Source organism: Phyllostomus discolor, chromosome 2 (assembly GCF_004126475.2).
Source record: "Phyllostomus discolor isolate MPI-MPIP mPhyDis1 chromosome 2, mPhyDis1.pri.v3, whole genome shotgun sequence".
Taxonomy (NCBI): Eukaryota; Metazoa; Chordata; class Mammalia; order Chiroptera; family Phyllostomidae; genus Phyllostomus; species Phyllostomus discolor.
Genome location: NC_040904.2, coordinates 113154917 through 113177393, shown reverse-complemented (window position 1 = coordinate 113177393; position 22477 = coordinate 113154917). Strand labels below are relative to the sequence as shown.

General features: G+C 42.8%; 1 protein-coding gene across 2 annotated transcripts in view; it reads right to left on the bottom strand.

The window, feature by feature from the left end:
- Nucleotides 1-22477, bottom strand: part of MTUS2 (microtubule associated scaffold protein 2) — a 596801-nt gene that overhangs the window by 44220 nt on the left and 530104 nt on the right. For both annotated transcript variants that reach the window (XM_028505192.2, XM_028505195.2), the window contains one exon: nucleotides 15604-15670. In XM_028505192.2, coding sequence (XP_028360993.1) covers nucleotides 15604-15670 — 67 coding nt within the window. The remainder of the gene's footprint in view (nucleotides 1-15603; nucleotides 15671-22477) is intronic.

The window sequence follows — 22477 nt, the reverse complement described above, 5'->3', positions numbered from 1 at the left end:
AGTCAGTGACTTTTTCAGCACCTCCACATTCCTGTGAAATAGGCACAATACAAGCTAACTTGCAGGGTTATTGGGAGAATTATAAACACGTATGTACACTCCTGGACATCTCACAGGCATGCGGTAAATGGCGCCTTGATTATGAATGACACATGCGTAGACCTCAAGCACCTGGTGAAAATCCCGGGAAGGACAGTCTGGAGTGCCTCCAGTGGGTAAGGGATGGAAACATAAATGAATTTAAACATGCAAGAGGGCATAGTGTTATTTTATTTAGTCTGCTGTATTATTAGTCTGCTGTATTAGTCTACTTTATTTTAATAAGTACAAAAGTATTTTTAAGAGTTTTCCTTGTAAGCTCTGTCTCCCTCAGTAATTTTTCCCATGTGGCCTTAAGTCCCTGGAATAGGGTCTCTTGCACAAGGTATTCAGGAAACTGACCTTGACCACTAAGCCCAGCCCAGCCCCCGAAGGGGCCTTGGTCTAGTGGCAGAAAGGGAGAATCAGATGGATAAATGCAAAGTGGCGGTGATGTGACAACTATTGTGACATTGCATGTATGGAAGCAGAGAAGCACTATGAAGCAGGAGTTCCTCCAAGAGGAAAAACCCTGCTAGAGCGTCAAGGAGGTGACCACAGATGTTAGTTTACCAGGAAGCTCAGGGAGGTTGGGGGTGGTGGGAGGGAGAGGCCAGTTCAGGAGCAGGCAGCAAAGTGGGCAGCACCTCTGGAGGACGTGGAAGGGGCGCGGCAGGGGAGTGTATGGGAGGGCAGGCAGCAGTCCCACTGTGTCCTGCTAAAATGTTTGTGTTCTACTTATTCTATAAACCATATAAAGCCACTGGAGGATCTTTCTTTATCATAGTGTTTTAATTTTTATTTTTTGCATGTGACAAGAAATTCAAGCGACATGGCAAGGAAGGTGGTGAACAGTGATTCCCCTCCCCCCCACCCTGCCACCCTAGACCCCCTAGCTAGGGGCAACGGCTCTTCTTGTCACAGGCAGACATGTTTCTGGTAACATGAATTTTAATCATGGAAGTGACAGAGGTTGGACCTATGGTCAAGCAGAGAGGTAAGGAGGGTAGTGAGGGAGATTTTGGCAAAAGGAGAGGCTATGTCACTATATAAATGAGGAGGGGAGAACAGAATAAGGATGGACTCCAAACTCTTATCAACAGGACCTGGTGACTCGCTGGACATCAAGTATGAAGAAGAAGAGGGAGAGGTGGAGTCGATGATGACCCCGGCCTTCGGGATCAGTTTACTCTGTGGACTGTGGTCTCAATAACTGAGCTGACGATTGTGGTTTAGCCTGCTGTGTCCTTTTCTGTCTTTTACTGACCATTCATCAGGTTTTAACCCACCTGGCTGCCCCCCTGGAGACTCCATCTTCTGGTCTCCCTAGTGGCTCCCTAAGGCCTGTGCCTCTGCTTGGGTCAAAGGGGCATGAAGAAGTGACATGGAAACATCTGGACCATGTTCTGTAAGGAAGCTGCCTGCCCTCTACTTTCTCTCCTTCTCGTTCCCTGAGGCTGAAATGTGCTCTTGCCTACATCAGCCTTGACCACAGACTCTGGGAACAGTGGAGCAGAGACACATGGCCAGCTCTGGGCCTCTCATTTTTGGACCATTACATGAAAGAAAAATGTCCTTCTATGTAATTTGTTCCATATTTATATGAGGGGGGCCCCCAAAATGGAATTTATTTATAAACGATTATGTATTTCTTACATGTTTAAACTTCAGTCACCTCCAGAGTACTCTCCATTTGATGTAATACACCTATCAAGACATTTTTTCCACTGCTCAGAACAGCTTTTGAATTTGTCAGTTTTGACACCTTTTAGTGCTTCTGTTATTTTTTTGTTTCACCTCTTCCACATCAGTAAAATGTTTCTGTTTGAGGATTTTTTTCATCCAGGGAAACAAAAAAGGCACTTGGGGTGAGACCTGGTGCATAGGGACAATGGAGCACAGGGGTCATGCTGTTTGGGGTAAAAAGAAAATCTGCTGAACATTCACTGCAGTGTGCACAGGTGCACTCATAAATGACCCATCGTGAAACAAGCAAACATCTTGAGTCTTCAAAAAAAAAAATTCAAAGAAGCTGAACACAGCCCCTCACAACAATGCCAGTTGGTACACTAATACAGATGGGTCCCTAGAACACTCACCTAGTGGGGAAGCCTGTACTACAAGGGGCCTGCCTTCCAGAAGGTAATTCCTGTTTTTTTGGTCCCCCCTCATATAAACTCCATACATTGAGGACCTCTTTGTTATAGCAGTTTAACTTGTACTTGAACTAATTTAGGTATATAGGAGAAGCAGAGATTTTGTTTTGCTTTGTTTTGCTCTGAGGTGGGGAGTGTGGGGTAGGTGGAGATAAACCTGTTAGACCATGGAGAGTGGTACTGCCTATGGTTTACCAAGAGGTTACCTCAAGAAAGACTGGGGCTAGGGACATGCATTTGGGTGGAGCAACGTAGGCAGTGGTTAAAGATGAGCAGTAGACAAGATCAACAGAGATCATGGAAAATGAGAGGAAAAAAAGCCTAGAGCAGCATCTAGGACAAATACTTGAAGAAGAGAGACGCTTTATTTTTATGTTACAATTATTTGCTAACACACCTGTCTTCTCAACTGATTATCATCTTTGAATTCATGGATTATAGCTTTATCAGATCTGAATAAGACACCTGGAATACTTTATTTATGCAGAAAAAACATTAAAAATTCTCTTAAGAACAGCAGTCTTGAAAATTTTTATATTTTAGCAATAGTTGTGCTTTCAATTTTCCTGCTCATGACAGTAGACTCAGGCCATCCCAAGCCTGCCTTTAGGTGCTGGGATTTGAAGGGAAGATCACAAGCACAGGTGGGTGGTAGGCCAGGGGGACTGTGGCAAACTTGAGGGAGTTTGCCCCCAGTGTGCCCAGGTGAACAGGCAATTGCCATTCAGTCAAAAGAAAAACAGCATAATAAAAATGGGCAAAAAGACACTTTACAAAAGAAGACATCCAAGGGTACAGTTAGCACATAAAAAGTGCTCAGCATCAACCAGTGATCAGAGAAATGCAAACTAAAGCCATAATGAGATACTCCTCACATCTACAAGAATGGCTAAAACACCAACAAAATATTACAATACCAATGTTGGCAAGAATATGGAGGAACTGAAGCTCTCAACATTGTTGGGGACACTGTCAAATGGTACAACCATTTCGAGAACTGTTTGGCAGTGTCTCCTGATGTTAACTCACATCTATCCTATGATTCAGTAATTTCTCATGTAGGAGTTTACCTTTGAGAAGTGAAAACATCTCTGTCCAGAAAAAGACTTGTGCAAGAATATTCATAACACCAAAATAGTGGAGACAGCCCAAATGTCTATCAGCAGACAAATTAATTTTGGTATATTCATGCAAATAGAACACTACTCAAAAATAAATAAAGGAACAGATTACTGATATACTCAGCAACGAGGATGAATCTCTCATGTAGAACAAAAGCATCTAGACACAGAACACTCTATACTGTCTAATCCCATTTGTATGAAAAAATAGGCACAACTAATCTATGGTCTAGGAAATAAGAAAGTGGTCACTGCAGAAGTAGGCCCTGGAAAGACGTCTGAGGGAACTTTCTGGAGGATGTAAATATCCCATATTTTGTTTGGGTGTATGGATGTGTTCACAGCCAAAGACCATCAGGCTGAAGGGTTTGAAAATAAAATATTTTAAACAACAGAATAGTCGTTTATATTATTTTTCCACATATTTGCCATTTTGATCATCTTAATTCTTTGCTATAGGTCTAAGTCTCTCATTTTTAAAGGATATTTTCCTTGGATATAGAGTTCTGGGCTGACTGTTTCCCCTTTCACAACACTCTAAAAACACCATCCCACCGCCTCTGCTCTGTTTCTGATGGCATCAGCTCACATGCACATCCTCGTCCCTCTGTGTTACGTGTGTCTTTATCTAGTTGTTTGTAATATTTCATCTTTACTTTTACTTCTCAGCAGTTTGATTAAGATGCACACAGGAGTGATGTGTCTATTCGTATTCCTCTTGTTTGGGGATCACTGAGTTTCCTAGGTCTGCAGGTTGCTCTGTTAAAATGAAATTTGCAATGTTTTGGTCACCATTTTTTTCCAAATATTTTTCTCCCCAGTCTCTGTTCTTTTGTCAATCTAATTACATCTCCTTTAGACTGCTTAATGTAGTCCTATTTGTCACTGACGCTCTGCTCATTTTTTAAAAAATCTGTTCTTTTGATTAGATGTCTGTTGATGTCTTCAGTTCACCAACTTTCTCCTCTGCTGTCTCCAATCTGCTGCAAAGTCCATGCGGTGATTTTTCATTTCAGAGGTTCTGCTTTTAGGTTCTAAGATTTCCATTTGGTTCTTTTTTAAAGTTTTAATTTCCATGTTGTGCTTCTCTACTTGTTTACTCATTATGCTCTTCTTTTTCCAGAAGTGGCTGAACATGTTTGTAACAGCTTTTTAAGTATCCCATCTGCTAGTTGCAACATCTGGGTTATCTCAATACTCATTTCAATTGACTTCTTTTTTCCTTGATAATGGGTCCTGCTTCTCTGTATGTCTAATTTTTAATTTTTAAAACTTACATGTTCCACATTGTGGATGATATATTGCAAGGAGCTTGTATTGCAATGTCCTTCTTTAACAGGTATTGGATTTGTTGGCAGGCAAGTAACTTATTAGACTGCTTTGATTCTGTCAGGTGTGGTTTTATTCTTTACTAGGGTCTGTCAACTCTAGTTTTTCTCTAGTCCTGGAGGGACCCTTATTTTTTCTTGTTATGCCTGGCCTTTCTCAGGCCTTGATTGATTGCTCAATGTGCTCGGGAAGACCTCTCCACTTTGGCTGGGCTGGAATTCCATCCCCTGGCATTGCACAACCTCTGATAGATCCAGTCAGCTCACAGTCCTGCAGCAGCCACCCTGCGCCAGGTCTCTCTGTGCACCCACAGCCCACCCTTCATCTAAGAACATGGGGGAACCTGCTTCTGGGGCCCTGTTCTGCTCAGCTTACTCCTTCCTCTTCAGTGGCTGGCCCAACAGTTTCTAGGTACTTTAATCACCTTGAACTCTGGTGTCTGCTTCTTCAGATCAGAGAGATGGAGGTCATTTCCTAGAGCACTTGTCTGGGCTGTGGCCTAGGAAGTGACCCCAGGCAGAGAGCTGGGGCTAACGTGGGACTCAGTATGTTTCCCTTTTGTTAAGAATGACAGGCTTGCATTGTTCATTGCTCAGTGATCAAAAACAGCTGCCTAATCTACCTTGTCTGCTTTATAGTCATGTAGAATGCAATGTTAAGTCCAGTCTTAGTTACTCTGTCCTGACTGGAAGAAGGGTCTGGATGGGGGTAGTTGGTAAAAGCTCCCAGGTGACTCTAGCAGGCTTCCATACCCTCCATGGGAACCCCTGACGAAGAATGAATGTTGGGAACCACCCTGCCTGATTTCAGAAGCTGTAACCCCTGCCAAAGCTAAGGCTGAGGGAGTGACCTTGGACCGTGAGCCACTAAGGAGACAAAAGCTTATGTCCCTGGCAGGAGCACTGCTTCTGCTCCTTTTACTTCATCCATAACTGGCCCCCAATGCTTGGTCGGTTAGCCAATGACGGGTAAGATTCCCCAAAGGGGGGACAGGCACGATCACATGGCAGTCCCCCAAGGAAGGACTTTGGGGGCTACACCAAAAGGGGGTGATGCACCCTTGCCCTTCAGCTTTGACAGAGCCTGAGTCCTCATTCTGTCTGCAAGAAATCTCCTAATCTCTTGGCTGCCTTACTTCCCTTGCTCCACCTAAGCCTGAAACAATGACAGAGGGTGGTGCAGCCCTGTGCTGAAAAGGAAGGGTTTCCCAGGCAATCAGGCCCAAGAAAGAATATGTAAAATCCTGTGAAACCTGCTTTGTTTAGAATGCTCTCAGTTAAATAATAAGGGTCCAAGCAAGAAGTAAGTTTGTTCCTCAAAGTTTTACAGCTCTTTAGCTATCTGACCCTGACTCAAAATAGGCCCTCAGAGCTCTTTGTTATCTATTGTTTGATCCTTACTGCCTCACAATGATTAATGAGCTTTATCTGTATTCCTGTGCAAACGAACCCAATAAAAGCCCTTCTCCTTTGAGAGACTGGCCACCTTTCCTCCCCAAGCAGATCATGTCTTGGTAGACTTATTCTCATCAGTGGCAGCCAGAGGGGGCCCTGCAGGTGGAGCTCCCCAACAAATGAAGGTCCTTAGTAAGCAAGAGTAATGCAGGTGGTTGCCCAATGCTATCTCTGGAAAATGCCATTAGTATTTACAGCAAGTGATTGATTTTGGGCCACTAGCAGTCTTCTGATTATAATTTTAGCTTTCTAGGTAGATCTGCCTATAAGATATATTTCTCATTATAAATTAATAAGTTGGTATTTCCTTTTCTAGATCAGGCTCTAGCAGACATGGTTTATAGATGTTTCCCTGACAGAACCGTTCTCGGTGTACTAATTGAGGAAAACAGAAGAGGTCGGACCCCAGGGACTCCACCAAGGTCCACACCCACACTTTGCTGCCAGCCTGGTCTCTCCCTCTGGAACCATTATCTGGTCAGCTGAATTCTGACCCCATTCTTCATCATCAGATGTTTTATAAAAGAAAACAGTGGATTTAGGACCCGATAGTTGAAACCTAGGAAGTCTTTACATAGCTATTTGCAATGTAGAATTGGTCTAGTTATCATCTTCATCAGAATTAACTTCTCAAAGACTTGATATTTGGCTGAAAAACTGTAATTTTGGTCAAAAAAGTGACCTGCATATTATATAAGCATATATTGCAATTCATATATTATTTTGTTTAAATAAACTGCCAAATTAAGCAAAAAGGCTGTTAGTACCTGTGAAACCTACCTGTGGCCTTGGTGGTATCTGTGGCTATCTGAGTGAGCAATTCACAATGTCATTAGACAAGAAAAAACAAATGCTAGCCCTGACTGGATTGCGAGCCCACCTCTGTACACCTAACCCTCTAGCACCTTACTCAGTACGCTGGATTGAAATTTTCTGGTTATGTGTCCATCTCTCCAATACACAGGCATTCCCTGAGGTCAGAGACTGTGTTGCATCCTTCTATTACTCCAGGCACACTAACAGGAATGTCTCCTGAGTTCAATCAAGTTTATAAAATGAAGCAATAAATGCTTCATATTCCATGAGCTTGACCCTGGGCTGGGCTCAAGATGCAAAGAAAAATAAAAAGGGGATCCATGTGCATGAGGAACTCACAAGGGGAGGTGACTACACCTGCATCTGCATAACTTGTATGATTTTCACTGAAAATACATATTTTGCAAGATACTCTTCAGCAATTTTCAAGTTAGATGTATATAGTATGTCATGTCTTCCTCTTGCTCTTCATTGTCTCCCTGAGACACCATTTGAAATCTTCCAACACAAAGGCAGCATGTGGTAATGGTGGAATGAGATAAGGACCCAGCTCTGTTATTCCTCACAGTTATATGACGTGGGTTTTGCTCTTAGTCTCTATAAACATGATTTATTCAGCATTCAAACGGTGGTGGTATTATCTAGCTTACCTTTCTCCTAGAGTTATAGTCAGGATCAAGTGAAATAATATGTGAAAGGGCCTTATAAACTATATGCCACTGTGAACATTGGATTTATGAAGTTACCGTAAATCTAATGGAGACAGCTGACTCAAAATTTCAAGAAGCTGCTTGTCCTCAGGGCCAGTTAGGAGCAGCCCTTGGTATCCTGAGTTATTCTAATCGGTCAGTTCATGCTAGTTAAGGATTAAACCAACTGACTTGAAATATCAACATTCATATCTATCCAAAAGCAGAATTATCTTTATTCATAAAGGAAGGAAGGAATATTTTAGAAGGTCACAAAACAGACATTTCCACATAAAATAACTAAAATGTGCTATGTCAAAGAATTTTATAAATATCAAAAAATGTGTTGCTGCCAAGTGGAATACATCATTGTCTCAAAGAGAGTAGCAGTTTTGGAGACTTGTAGCTGGTAATGTATTTTCCCTGGCAACCAACGCAGTCTCTGGTTACATTTAAGAGATTTTGCAGTTTTGTTGTTACTATGCATGGGTAAGCACCTGTTTGAGGTAGAAACTAAAAGGACTTCAGAAAATCACATTCATTGAAATAAATCTAATCATGGCAGGTGATATCCCTGGTGTGAATTTTTCCCAATCAGAGCAAATATCATTTCCCTAAAGGAGGGGCAGGCAATTGCCAGACCTAGCCGTGCTGAGTGGTTGGTCCTGCAAAGAAAGCATTATGTTTGAAGCCATATTGCCACACTCAAATTTCTGATAGCACACTAAATCTACTAGATTGTACCTCTCTAAGACAATACTTCCTGCCTCCCCACTCGAGAGGCTGGGCAGTAACGGTGCCTATCGGGTCGCTGCCCCCACCACCAAGTTGTTGCACAACTGAATGAGAAGATTCAACTCTGCTGATCAGAGAGAATTTTGCATTCCACAGATTTTGATATGTTATGTTTTTATTTTCACTCAAGTCAACATATTTTCTGCTTTCCCTGGTGCTTCCTCTTTGACCCACATGTTGTTTAAAAGTATTTTGTTTAATTTCCAAATGTTTGGAGTCTTCCAGGTATTTTCATATTATTGATTTATAATCTAATCACTCCAAAACATTTCATATGATTTCAATTCTTTTATATTATCCGAGGTTTGTTTCATGGCTTAAACTGTGGTCTATGTTGCCTAATGTTCTGTGTACATTTTAAAGGGATTTGCTTTTGGATGGAGTGTTCTTAATGTCAACTAGATAAGTTGATTGATAAAACTATTCAGGTATTTTTTTATTTATTTTAAAATATTTCATTTATTTATTTTACAGTGAGGGGAAGGGAAGGAGAAAGAGAGGGAGAGAAACATCAGTGTGTGGTTGTGTCTCATGCACCCCCCACCAGCAACCTGTCCTGCAACTGAGGCAGGTGCCTTGACTGGGAAACAAACCAGTGACCCTTTGGTTTTCATGCCCATGCTCAACCCACTGAGCTACAGCCAGGGCTGTCAGGTATTTAAAAAAAAATTTTTTTAATCCTCACTCATTGCTTTTAGAGAAAGAGGAAGGGAGAGTGAAAAACATCAATCAGTTGCCTCCCACATGAGTCCAGGTTAGGGATGGTATGTGCCCAGGTCAGGAATCAAACCTTCAATCCAAGTATGTGCCTTGACCAGTAATCAAACCTGCAACCTTTCAGTTACCAGACAATGCTCCAACCAACTGAGCCACAGTAGCCAGGGTATCATTCAGGTCTTTTATCTCCCTCTTGACTTTCTGTCTGCCTGTTCTATTGATACTGAGAGAGGAATGCTAACATCTCCAGTGGTAATTGTGGGTTTGTCTATTTCTCATTTTAGTTCTATCAGCTTTTGCTTCATGTGATTTGAAGCTCTACTATTATGCACATTGCTATTTAGTATTTTTATGTCTTTTCAGTAAACTGACTCCTTTATCATTATGTAATGGCCATATTCATCCTTAGTAATATTACAGGTCTGAAGTTTACTTTGTGCGATGTTAACAGAGATACTCCAACTATTCTTTTGATTGGTGTTAGCACAGTACACCTTTTTTTCTATCCCTTTACTGTAAAGTTATCTGTCTTTATATTTGAAGTGAGTTTAACTGGTACGCTTAGAAGAGATATTTTTCTAAATCAGAAAATGTCCATTATTTTTATGATCCCAAGATTAGTTATTTTCTTCTGGGTTATTGTCTTAGTTTTTGCATTTTGACTCAGCTTTTTTAAAGCTAAGAGATAAAGGAAGATAGAAGAATCTAATTTGAAATTTAAAGGAATTAGCACTTGCTAAGACCCCTCTATTCTGCCAAGTACTCTGTAGACCCTTTGCTCTCAGTCACTTAGTGTTACAGGACTTTTCTCCCCAACTTACTGACAGAGGCAGTTCTGGCCCCACTGCACAGGTTGCTAGTAGCCCCCCATTTTCACTCTCTCCCTCTTCCATAGTAACAAAATAATATCTGGGGAAGGTATTAAAGCACATTTCCTAGTCTCCCTCTTGATGAAATTTGCCTTGTGACTTAGTTCTGGCCAATGAGATCTAAGCTGAAGTATAGTACCTGGAAACCTTCCTCCAGACAGAGCTGACCTGCCGTTTCTTTGCTCATTCTCTCCCGCACCCTACTCCCTGGAATGCGGAGATAATGTCTGTGGCACCACTGCCACCCTGGACCATGAGGGGAAGGACCTCGTGTAGAACAGCGAGCTGTTAGAAGCCTGGGCCCCTGTGGGCTCTGTGGAGCAAAACCATGCCTGCCCCTGGGTGCTCCTCCTGACTTTTATATAAGAGAGAAATAAAAAGCTACCCTGTTAGCTACTACTCTTTGGGGAGTTTGTATTTTGTCCCTGAACCCAACCCTAATGGGCTGGTCTAGGATCAATGAACATCATACTGTGTTACAGAATCACTCTCTACTGCATATTTGGCCAGATTCATACCAGCACCTTTTATGGTTCTGTGTCAAAGTCATACAGAATTTGGGGAAAGGGCTATTTTATTTTGTTTACCAGATTTTCCAATGTACTACATTAAAAATTAAAAAAATAATTTGGTGGTAGGGCTGATGAGCCATGGAAATCTTCCATACTCTCTGTGGAAGACGGAGACTTGGGTTGAGATGTGCCTCTGTCCCACACCAGCTGTGTGCTTGGGGAAGTTACTTAATCTGTCTGATTTCCTATGGTGCCTCAATTTCCTATAAAACAGGGGTGCCAACACCTACTTCAGTGAGTTGTTGTAATGAATAAATAAAATGTTTGTGACAGAGCTTGGTAAATACTAAGCACAATGTATATATACAGGGTTATGATGATAAAGTTGGAAGACAAATGTCACGCATAACCCTGACAGGTAAAATCATCCCACAAATGCACTCGCAGTAGCATTTGTATGTATGTGTGGGTTGCTAGTTACAGATGAGAATAAATGGAAAAATCCATTCTAGTCAGTAACTTAAAAACAAATATACAACAATTTGTGGTATATTGACACCAACATAGATTCCTATCATACCTTCATGTCAAAGCTATCAGAATCTTTAATATCTCTTTGTTATATTATAGAATATCCAGGGTTTTTTGCTGTGTTTCAATAGGTTGACTTTAATCGAAGGGTGGATTTAACCTTTTAGTTTTCTGTATAATACCTGAGACACTCTTCCAGAATGATTGCTTTGTTTAATATTGCTTTCTGTTTTAAAACTATATTTATACTAAGCATTTTTAAAGTATTCAATAGAGATGGAAATTTAAGGCCATCTTAAGTCTGAAGCTGGCAGAAAGATAAAAATCCAAAGGACCTGCCTGGGGGTGGGAACAGGCAGAGCACATGTTGTGACAAGTTTGAGAGAGGAAGGGGGCTAAGAGAGATGATGGAAGCTACCTGTCTGTCCATCAGCCTTGAAGCCTGGGGAGCAGTGGCAGGTGAATAAGACCAGAAGGAGGACAGCTGGGGTGACTGAGGACCTCTAAGATGAGTGGCCATTTCACACCAGATTCAAGACCAGGTAGTCACGGCTGTGAGCAGCCCGGAGGCTAGCAGTGGAGTTAGTGTCGTTTCCACTCCAGCGTGCACATACATCTCAGTGGGACTGCCATCTGGCTAGGAGAACAGCAGGGCCCACGAGGGGTGTCAGCCAGAGGCTCCCTCTGAACCTAATTACGCACTGCGTATATTTTTCTGACTGGTGGACTTCATCTAATGTGCATTTTTTTAAGGCTCGGATTTTCTAATAAGGCAGCTTTGCCGAGAGAGGATCATAAACATCCACCTGATGGCAGGTACCATATTTTTCAGACCATAAGATGCACCTAGGTTTTAGAGGAGGAAAATAGGAAAAAAAATTGAAGCAAAAATGTGGTAAGATATTTAATAACATAAATGACATAATATTTCACCAATGTAAATGTAAACAGAACTCAACAGCAGCATTAACCACCATTATTCCTCCCAAATTGGGGCGGGGGGCATGCGTCTTATAGTCTGAAAAAATATGGTAACAACTTGACTCCTAAGGTCTCAAAAGGTACTCTGCTCCTAGGAAAAACTCTTATACATTTATTTCAGCATTTACACATGTGAGAGTGACCCTTCAACTTAATCAATATTTGACTTACAAATTCAGAGAATGACAGTCTATCCAAAGACCAAGGCTCATATTTTAAGAATTACAGTTTCTAAGAAATTCTAAAATGTGATAAAAATCAAATATAAACCTATTACTAGCGATTTTGCTCCCCCTTTCCTGGGTGTGGCGCTGGGTCCTGGTTTCCTGTGCCCTTTCGTTACCTCAAACACTGTCTCTGGGGAAGGCTTTTCCAAGCGTGAACCCAGTGAAGGCCGACTCCAAAGACAAGGCAAGAGCCATCACCCTGGGAGGGGGACTGGAGGATGAGACATTTTCAAGAGAATGACCAGAGATCTCTGTCTCCATAGGGAATATAACATAACACAACTGACAGTAATTTTCAGCCACTCCACAAAGACCCTACTCTTGGACCACAAAAAGCTCCATCTGAACTATTCCCTGGTACATGTTTGGATATTATCTGTCTCTTCTCAGATGTATGTGTCAGGAGTTGGGGGGGCAGAGTTGAGAGTGAGAGAGATTGATTTAGTTTCTTTTTTATAAGGCAATACTAGATACAATGAGATTAGATCCACTATAATTTTTTACCTTGATTTACAGAATAAATATTCAATACTAATAACATTTCACATATAGAAGAGTTCAGAAAAAATGTCAAATGCTATCAAAACTATTGGTCCATACTTTTGAGAATATATTCCAGGAAAATAATACAAGAGGAAAAAAGTAATTTGCAAATAGTACATTTGTTGTTGCATAATAGCAAAAAATGGTAAAACCCCAAATACTTGAAGGGGAAGAGTAGCTTATTGTAGTTAATTAGCATGATCAAATGTTTTGTAACTATTTAATGTCAGGCATGAAAAGTTTTTTTTGATACACAGAAAAAAGCATAGAGAAATAAATAGTTTTTCTTTCTGTAAGCGTACAGAATGAGTGATGTCTGAAGAATGATCATGGCACCCACTGGTCCAGGGCCCATTCACTGGGGCAGCAGCCTTCAGGATGTGCTCAGTAATTGCATTCCTTCCCTTCCTACATGTGTCTACCCAGATCTCAGTCATCCTACAAGGCCCATCTCAGACAGCCACTCCTCTGTGGAGCCTTTGGTTGTATGCTTGAGGACAAGAGTTGAGTCTTAGTCACCACTAATGGTACATAGCACTGGGTGACAGCTGGCTCAGATGGTACCTTTGGGCAAGCAGAAAAAAAAGCCCCATGTCTTGTGGCAGCAGCCCCATGCCAGCCAGCACAGAATGCGGCACAGTAGGGCTGTATTTTAGCCCCATTCAGAGGGCTGCCCTATTGCAGGCTACAACCTGCTTTTTGCAGCTTCTTCCCCTCTTCCATGTCTGAATTCACAATCTTTGTAAGTTCCTAGTTTCTGTTTGGCTTGACCATCTCTCTTTATCTACGATCATTTGTAAATCAGGTTTGTAAGCTTAATTCTGTTTCCTGTCAGGGGAATGCTATACAGGTCAAGACACTAGAATTTACAGATTTTCAGTTAACGTTGAGCCCGTATTCCCCTGTCTTTCTTCTGTCACAAATGCAGTCTCTACAGAGGCTCAGGTGCTCGCTGCTAAAGAGGCTCAGGAGCCTTGCTGCTGGGGCTGGATGTAGGGCTGAGTGGCCGGGGCCATGGGACTGCCAAGGCCATTCACCCTCCCCCACCATCCTGTAGATTTTCCATTTGGCAGGCAATTTCTGCTTCTATTCTTAGCACTAATGCAGAAATGAAATAAGACTTAAATACAAAAAAAAAAAAAAAGCCCTCAATGTAATCTTTGTGAGGCTCCTGATGCATTTAGAAGCCTCTGGAAAGGATGGAGGAAGCTGTCCTGGATTCAGCCCACCTCACCCATATGGGTCAGGGTGACACTGCAGATCCACAGCTTGGCCAAAGGGGTGCAGACATCTCTGTGGGGAAGGATTCACCCTAAGGGGGAAGATTTCCTCTCTGTTTTCAGATGGAAGGCACGATAAACCTAATGGCAATGAGAGTCACCTTCACAGACTGCTTCACCAGTCTCTTCTTTATCTGACTTTCCTCTTTACAAAGGGGGACAAGGGACAGAGAAGTTAGTCAACCTGCCCTGCTTGACCAGATGGGTCACGTGTCTGCAAAGTCCATGCTCAGAACCACCTAAGCATTCCTCCACTTCAGGGAAAAGCACAGGCCCTGTGGACGCTCAGCTCCTGGGAGATTCCTGCCCAGGCTCTGCCTTGACTGTTGCTGGCAGACCTTCCTCAGAAAACCTGTGGGGCTCATCCCCAGGGCTCCCCAACCAGTGCAGCCCAGGTGGAGGTGTCCTGAAGCAGAGGCTGGGAAGGACAGCTATTATTTCCTGCTTTCCCACAGGGGCTCTGTTCTCCTTAGAGGGGAGAAGCAGCCATTGCTGACCCCTCTCAATGACAACAGAAGTCACAAAAATCACAATGAAGAAAAAATGTTTAAGGTTAAGAAAAAAGGGGTGGGAAAGCTATGTTTGGCCATCACTACCCTGTCTACTGCACATCCTCAGGGGCAGGTTCCCCAGAAATGTCTGGCCTTCAGATTCAATCCCACATGCATGACTGGCCTGGAGGCAAAGGGTGGCTGGGACTGTCCCAGTTCCTCTGCTCCTGGAGGGAATCACACCTGCAAAGAGGAGGCTGTGATCAGGACCACACTGGCTACAGAACCAATGCTCGCTGGAAAGAGAAGAGTAGCAGGCCAAGGGGAACAGACTATGGGTATTTCACCTTTGCTGACTGTTTCTTGGGGAGAGAGAATAACAAACAGGTCCTCAAGAGAGAATTATTTGGCTTTAAGTGAAAGCCCCAGGGTCTGGGCACCAGCTTGTCATCTGTGAGGTTTCTTAGGGTTCAGACTGAACAGCACCATCCAATCAGCAGAAGACTGGGAGTTTCAACATGAACCTCCACATTTTAATCAGTCAAACTTGTGTTGTTGACCTTGTGCTATGTCACAGAGTATTTCGTGGCAGGGTCCAACATGGAAGTGGCAGGCAGCCACGGAACACTTGCATGCTTCAGAGAGCACCTCGTGCAGTCCACCAAACCTGGGCTGCATCTCTTGGAGCTCTGCCTGCACAGGGAAGCCTAAACAATCTGCTGCTTGTCACAGCACAAATACAGATGATGGATGGGCTGCCATCTGCGAGGAGCAGTCAGGGCCTGATTAGCTCCACTGTGAACTGTTACGAAGCTGTCTTTATGACCACAGAGATGTAAAAATTATGGCTCCCTGCAAGGCTGCAATAGCCCCCTGCTGTGCTGGGTAAGACACTTCATTGTGTGGGCAGGTTTGCTCCAGCTTATTACATGAGACTTAATTGCTTTTGTTACACACTCACAGGTATCAGGAGAAGACATTCTGTATGTTCCTTGTTTCCAAGGCCCTACTTACCAACTTCATCCCTGATGTTTGCAAGTTCGATTGACAGCTCCTTTCCTTTCACAAGGGCACTTTCACTCTGAAAAAACAAAACGGACACCAAGAGTCTCCTAGTTTTATGCTCGATAAGCACTTTCACATATTTAATTAATGGATCATATTAAGCAAATATTTATAAGCCTAACCCTTATGGAGATAATTTTCTAATTATATAAGCATATAAAAACTTACAAAGCCAAGTCTGACTCATTCATTTGGATCACATTCAAAGCACAAAGCTTGCAATATAATATTAATTATACCAGTGGCTGTGCTTTTCTCTATATTGCTCTTGTATAGATCATCTTTCGATACTTTTTTTGCATATCTATATCCTTTGTATTAATTACCGTTACAGATTATTATACCTTGTTAATTATTAATCCTTTTATAAGATTTTTGACCATGAAACTGTCCATGCCACATTGCTCTAAGGGCAAATTTTGCCCACTGCCCTCTTAAACTTACCCTTTGTCCACACACACATGGCCAGTTCCCTAATGAATAGTGGGCACAAGGTAACATAAAACATCTCAGTAGTAAGACCAACAACAAAATGAAAGGCTTCAAAGTTTTTTGTGTTGAATTCTGTATTGATAGAAGAAATAAGAGGAAATCTCACACTTGAAGTATCATTTAGTACAAAGAATGTTATTTGTAGCTAAATAACTGAGTTGAGTTCAAATCAATGCTTCCTATGACATAAAAGTAGTTGAAACAATGCTGAACATACAATCTTTGTTATTGAGTTACCATAAGTATTTACCTTTCTTATCATTTTATTACTATAATAACAAGAAACATGTACCATATAAATTCTCTTCAAGTTACAGATCCTCAAAATGTAAAGTCTCTGTGATTCTGAAGAATGTACTCCCAGAGCAAACGTTTCTAAGAGGGAATATTGGCTAAAATGTGTACCAAATATCTAGCATGAATATCGTCAAGGCCTAATGAATGTCTTTTCTTTATTAAACCCCCTTGACCTTGATTTTAGCCCCTTCAAAGAACATGCACCAAACTTGAACAGACAGCTGTTCCGGTCTCGTTTCTGTGTCTGCTGAGTTTAGATCTGGGTAACATGTGTGTCACTTTAGGTTAAGGGGATGGTCCCAGGATAGTCAAAAGGCATTTTCTAGGCAACGTCACCATTTCCTAATGCCAAAATAAAACTCTATTTGCAGAATAAACTGACAGCTATTTTAGTTCCAGGCATCAACAGTTATGAGCTCTTAGGAGCTCGTAGGAGTAATATAGCAATGGCACATCCTTTGAGGGACAATGGACCCCATCTCATTCATGAAGCTCTCTCCTTCCATCCCAGCCAGAGCATCTTTTCCTTGCCTGAATTTGAAGGGTAGGGAGCCCACCTGGGAGTGTATTTTCCTAATCTCTAAGTAGTGCTGCCTCTAAGCCATGCCCACTGCACAGGGTTGTCATGAGGGTTAAATAAATTAATACATGTGAAGTAGTTAAAATGGTGTCTGGTACTTAGCAAGCTCTATACCAGTTTTAGTTGTTATTATAACTTCATTGTTTCCTTTAATTTTATTTGTAACTGGATAACATCCTATAGATAAGAGGTGCTTTTCAAAATGTGTTTATAATTGTTGTATCAATTTTATATTGTTTTTAATTTTTTAAAAGCACTTTCCTTGCTCTGTTCTGATTCTACTCTAAGTTCAAAGACTGGAGAACCCAGAACCTATTCCAATCAGACCGGTCCCTGGTATTATATGTTCATTCTATAAAATATGGCCAGCTGACATTCAACTTCTTACTACAAGTTAAGAAAGTCTGGTATTCTGGACAGGGTAAATTTCAGTATTCACCCTACAATAACCTTTATCTAGTGAAAAAAAACTACCTAATTTCTACCATCAAGAATAATTTTGGACGTTCACATCCTTAGTCCTTCAACAGAGCCAGAGGGTCAGCACACCATACTTATTAGACCAGAAACAGCATCACTAAAATGTTCACTCTTGACGTTGTGGAGAGGTGTGGAGGCTGACAGGGGGTTAAGCAGTGAAAAACCAGAACTTAACAACAAAGGAGCTTGAATTTCTAACCCAAAGCCAATATTTCCCTCTGCTCCTGGTAGAAGCCTTTGGAAAAGAAGTCCTGAAGAGGACTGTAACTTACCTGAGGGACCTCCCCTAACCTAACAAACCCCTAGACACTTTTCAGCCAAGGGACAATCAGGCATTTTGGAGGGGGGAGGCTTGAGGTCCTCGGCAGGGAGCAGGACTGGCCTCAGCTGAGACAGTGCTGACTCTAATGAGGATTACTGATGAAGACTTTAGGACTTGATCGCATTGTTGAAAAGCTAATTCTGATACCTGTAGCCCGGCCTGCTCCACTATCTTTGTTGTAGGAGGAACACAAGGGAGAGAAAAAAAGAGGAAGCAGCAAGAAAAGAAAGGGAGAGAATAGGAAGGGAGATGAGAGAGACTGGAAGAGAAGGAAAGGAAAATAGGAAGGAAAAGGTGAGATTGCAGACCCTGTACCCTCTCCAGGAAGCAGAGGCCATTGAGAGAAACTGAGAAGACTGAATGAAGATGGCCCACACCACCCCACGCCCGTCCTCACCCTTCCACAAGCGCAGGCTATATATAAAACCAGCCAGTTTCAAACTGCAGTCATCAAACAGCTTACCAAGGAAGGGTCAGCTGCCCAAGGTGATCACCAAACCCGAAGGCTCAAATGTGAACATTAGCATACATGCCAAGCACAGCGCTAGAGAAGCCTGTGACCTCCCAGCTCCTCCCACCTCTGTCAAATGGCTCCTGGGTTTCTGTTTGCCTTCATGGAGGACTAAACTGGAGCTGTATGGTTACGTGAGCAGCCAGGAACTGGCAAATGCAGGAATTCTAACCCAGAATTCATACTCTTCATCAAACACTAACACACCGAGGTCCTCTTCTCCTAACCATACTTAACATAAACAGAACATCAAGTTTAAAACTGCATTCTCTGAAGATTGGATCTGAGCACTTCTTACCGTGAAGACCTCCATGGCTGATGGCAGAGAGGAAGTGTCAGCTTCTGATCACTCTGTTTAGAAAACTCCAAACAGATGGAAAACTCCCCTGGCTGTATTCACACCCTACCCACCACCTGAACGATGTGTAAGATGTTGATGTGCCTGTTGTGTGTCAGGATTTCCAGTGCAGCCTGCCTGGAGCTGTAACTTCTGGTAGGGTGGCTATCTCCCTATCCACTGCCCCCAGTCCTCTCCGGTGGCCTCCATGTGAATTCACTGCTGCTTGGGTCTGGCACCGCTGAGCTCTGCTTGCGAAAGCCAGCCTGTACAGTTTGGCCACAGGCCTTCCTTAAGTGCTTGTTCTTGAAATATCAACTTTTCTCACTTATGAATTCTCTGCAGCAATATGTTTAATGCTGGCCAAACCAGAGTGATGGGCACAGCCCTGCCGTGGAATGAGTCAACTGCAGTGACTGCAGGGATGCTGTTTCCCCAGCAAGAAGTGAGCTTAAGAGATCTTCGCTGTCCTCTCCTTGCCTTGCAACGCTGTCCTCTGTCCACTGTTGTCAAGGGGCTGCCTGGCTAGGCCCTTAGGTTCTGTTGAACACCCAGGGTAAGGTTATCTGGAAGACTCCCTTGGAAAGGACCTCGTGGCACTGTTCCCCTTGTCCCCTCACCTAAGCCAGTTCCAGGCTGAGCACGTGGTGAGATGGTGGAACTGTGAGCCAGGCCTCTGCTGGCCCAGCATTAGGTCAGCATCTCCCTACATGGGGGATGAGCGGAAAATTCCTAACTGTTGCCAAGCACATGAGCTCCTGCTTTCACTCCAAAGGGCCAAAAATAGAATTTAGAATTAACTATCCAAACCATCCTAGTGATCCAGTCCAGAATCACTAGTCTAAGAAGGCCACCCCTCTAATATTACTCTTTACTGTGTGACAGGCTTAACTGGAAGTGGATCCTTGGACAACACTCATCTAAGCCCCAGACCAGCAGCTGTGTCTTCTTAGCTGCCTCTTTTATTTGGTCACGTACCTGTGCTTTGCCCTCTGACTTCTGTTCTCCCCGGTGTGGTGCATGCAATCACAGGGGAGGTGACAATGAGCCGTGCCCATGAAACCTCCAGCTCTCCCCACCGCTAGCCCTTAAGAGACCCCTGCATGTCTGCTACAATGAAGCCCATGATTCTGAGGCCACTCACATGTGCTGGAAATGCTGCTTTCAATCTTCCCTAGCTACAGAGTCTGGCAAAGCATACCACCTGCAATCATTCCATGAACTCCAAGCAACTGGATGTGTGGCCGAGCCCCAGGCAAGCCTGCTACACTCTGTTAAAATTTTAACATGCCTGGTCAGTGGAGGTTATCTGTTCAAGTGGTTGATGCCACCCATGTGAACTTGGTGGTAACAGGACATCTCTCCTTGTTAGTATCACCCACATGCTTCTCAGTGGCCATTGGCCATCTAAGCCCCTCCTTGAATTAGAAACCAACAGAACAGCCTGTTTATCATTAAAATTGAATGTTGGGTGAATCCGAAGCACTTTCACCCAAACTAATCCAGAAATTGAAAACTTATACGAAACAACACATATTTACTGAGTGACCACTATGTGCCAGGCAGACATGCCAGGCAGGATATTTCTGCCTTCAAGGAGCCTTTGAGTCTCCCAGAGTCAGTGAATGAACAAGCAATTATAAAAAAATGTGATATGACTGATGGGGCAGGGCTGGCGTGAAGATCTCCTGGGGCCACTGGATGGATAAGCAGAAGGATGTGATGGCAGCGCCCCAGGCAAAGGCCAGGGGAACTGGTGGCCAACACAGCACCTGAGGCTATTTCTGGGAACCTGCCACCCGCATCAGAGGGGCCCTTCTCTTTTCCTCACCACATCTTCCCCTTTGGGCTGATTCTCCCTGAAAGAATTCTTCTTCTTTTTAAAAAGATTTTATTTATTTATTTTTAGAGAGAGGGAAAGTGAGAGAGAAAAAGATGGAGAGAAACACATCAATGTGAGAGAGAAACATCCACTGGTTGCCCAAATGGCGACCAGGCCTGCAACCCTGGCCTGTGCCCGGACTGGGAATCAAACCAGTGACCTTTTCCTTTGTGGGACAACACCCAACCAACTGAGCCATGCCAGTGAGGGCATCCTGCAAGAATTCTTGACTTATGAGGGATACTGGTGACAATTTCATAAAATTCACTGTCATCCTGGGTGTTTTTTATCAGCTCCCTCTCCCCCACATGATAGTTTTTTGAAGGGTGGGCATATATTAGTAAATTTAAAAAATATGTATGTAAGCCCAAAGACTCCTAGCTAATTTCTCCTATCTTTTAAGCCGGCCCTGAAATCAGGAAATCTCAACCACATATGCTGGGCCACATTTTCCAGGCTAAACAAAAGTCCCACAATAGAGAGCTGAATGAGAAATCTACAATTCTGGTGTTTTCAGAAACTTCCTGATCCTTTTTGTTGTGAATCTGTGAAATTCAAGAGGACACACATACACATGAAATTACAAAGAGGTTAAGAAATTTTTCATTCTTCCCAGAAACAATATTGCTTTTTCGCCATGGGTTCCAGGTGTTCAGGCTGGGCTTTGACTTTACAGGGTAAAAGTGGGTCACACAGGGAAACATTCCTTTTGTACTTCAGAACGAAGCAGCCACAAGGTGCTGTCAGCAGAACTTCTACGTCTTCAGCGTTCTTTTCATGCCACCCTTGTGAACGCCGCATTAACTTTCAATGTCAGTGTTGAGGAGACTGGCCAGAGGCACACACGGCTCTGTGGAAAGTCCCTTTGGGAGGCGCACTGAAGGCAGCACTGATGCCAGGCTCTGACTTAACTAATCAGCGAGTACTACCATATTTTTCGGACCATAAGACGCACCCCAGGTTTTAGAGGAGGAAGATAGGAAAAACAATTTTGAAGCGAAAAATGTAGTCAAATATTTAATAACATAAGTAACATAACATTTCACCAATATAAATGTAAACAGAACTCAACAGCAGCATTAACAACCATTATTCCTCCCAAATTTGGGGGGGTGCATCTTGTAGTCCAAAAAATACAGGTATTTCTTTCACATATAATTAACACAGGCCACCATATTTTATATCTGCCTTTGTATGCTGAAATGAAATTTAATATAGACTGGTCACAAGAAAGGTTTCATTCATATTTGAGTTAATGTTCTCAAATACATGGCAATGTCTACTTGTGTGAAAAATTAGCAGAACTGTATCTTGTTTTAAAAATCAGAATGACTAAAAGGGGCTTCATTCCAGCCTTTGCCCTCATGCATGCTGGGGACTGTCAGTGGGTATAAAATGACTTGCTTCCCCAAGAGGCTGCAGTTAACCAGGGGATGTCAAGCCACACTTGGATGGCTAGTGAACAATCAGAGAGGACAGAGACTTACCAGGCCCAAGGAGAAGGAATGCAAATCCGAAGAAGTAATGCTAGGGGATTTGGGATCTCAGCGTGAGCAAAAGAAGGGACACTTAGCTAGTACTGTGATTTTTAACCCACGTATGTGTCACTTAAGAAGTTTCTTGTCCTTTCTGGATTCAAGCTTCCTCTAACCACCTTTTCAAATTCACCGTTGTCAGGTCACCCCCACATACCTGAGAGGAACAGTGAGGCACCTTCTCCCACCACTACCAGGGATTTAGAGAAAAGGTCTATAAGGTTACCTTCTGCGCTTATAATCAACACAGAAAGGTTAGGGTAGAGATATGCAAATTAACTCCAAAGGATCAGGGCAGTACTTAATTAAGCCTGCTAGGTGAGCCATAGCGAAAGGAACAGAGCAAAGGGAGCTTAGAGAAGCAGCCACCCAGGTAATAACAATCAC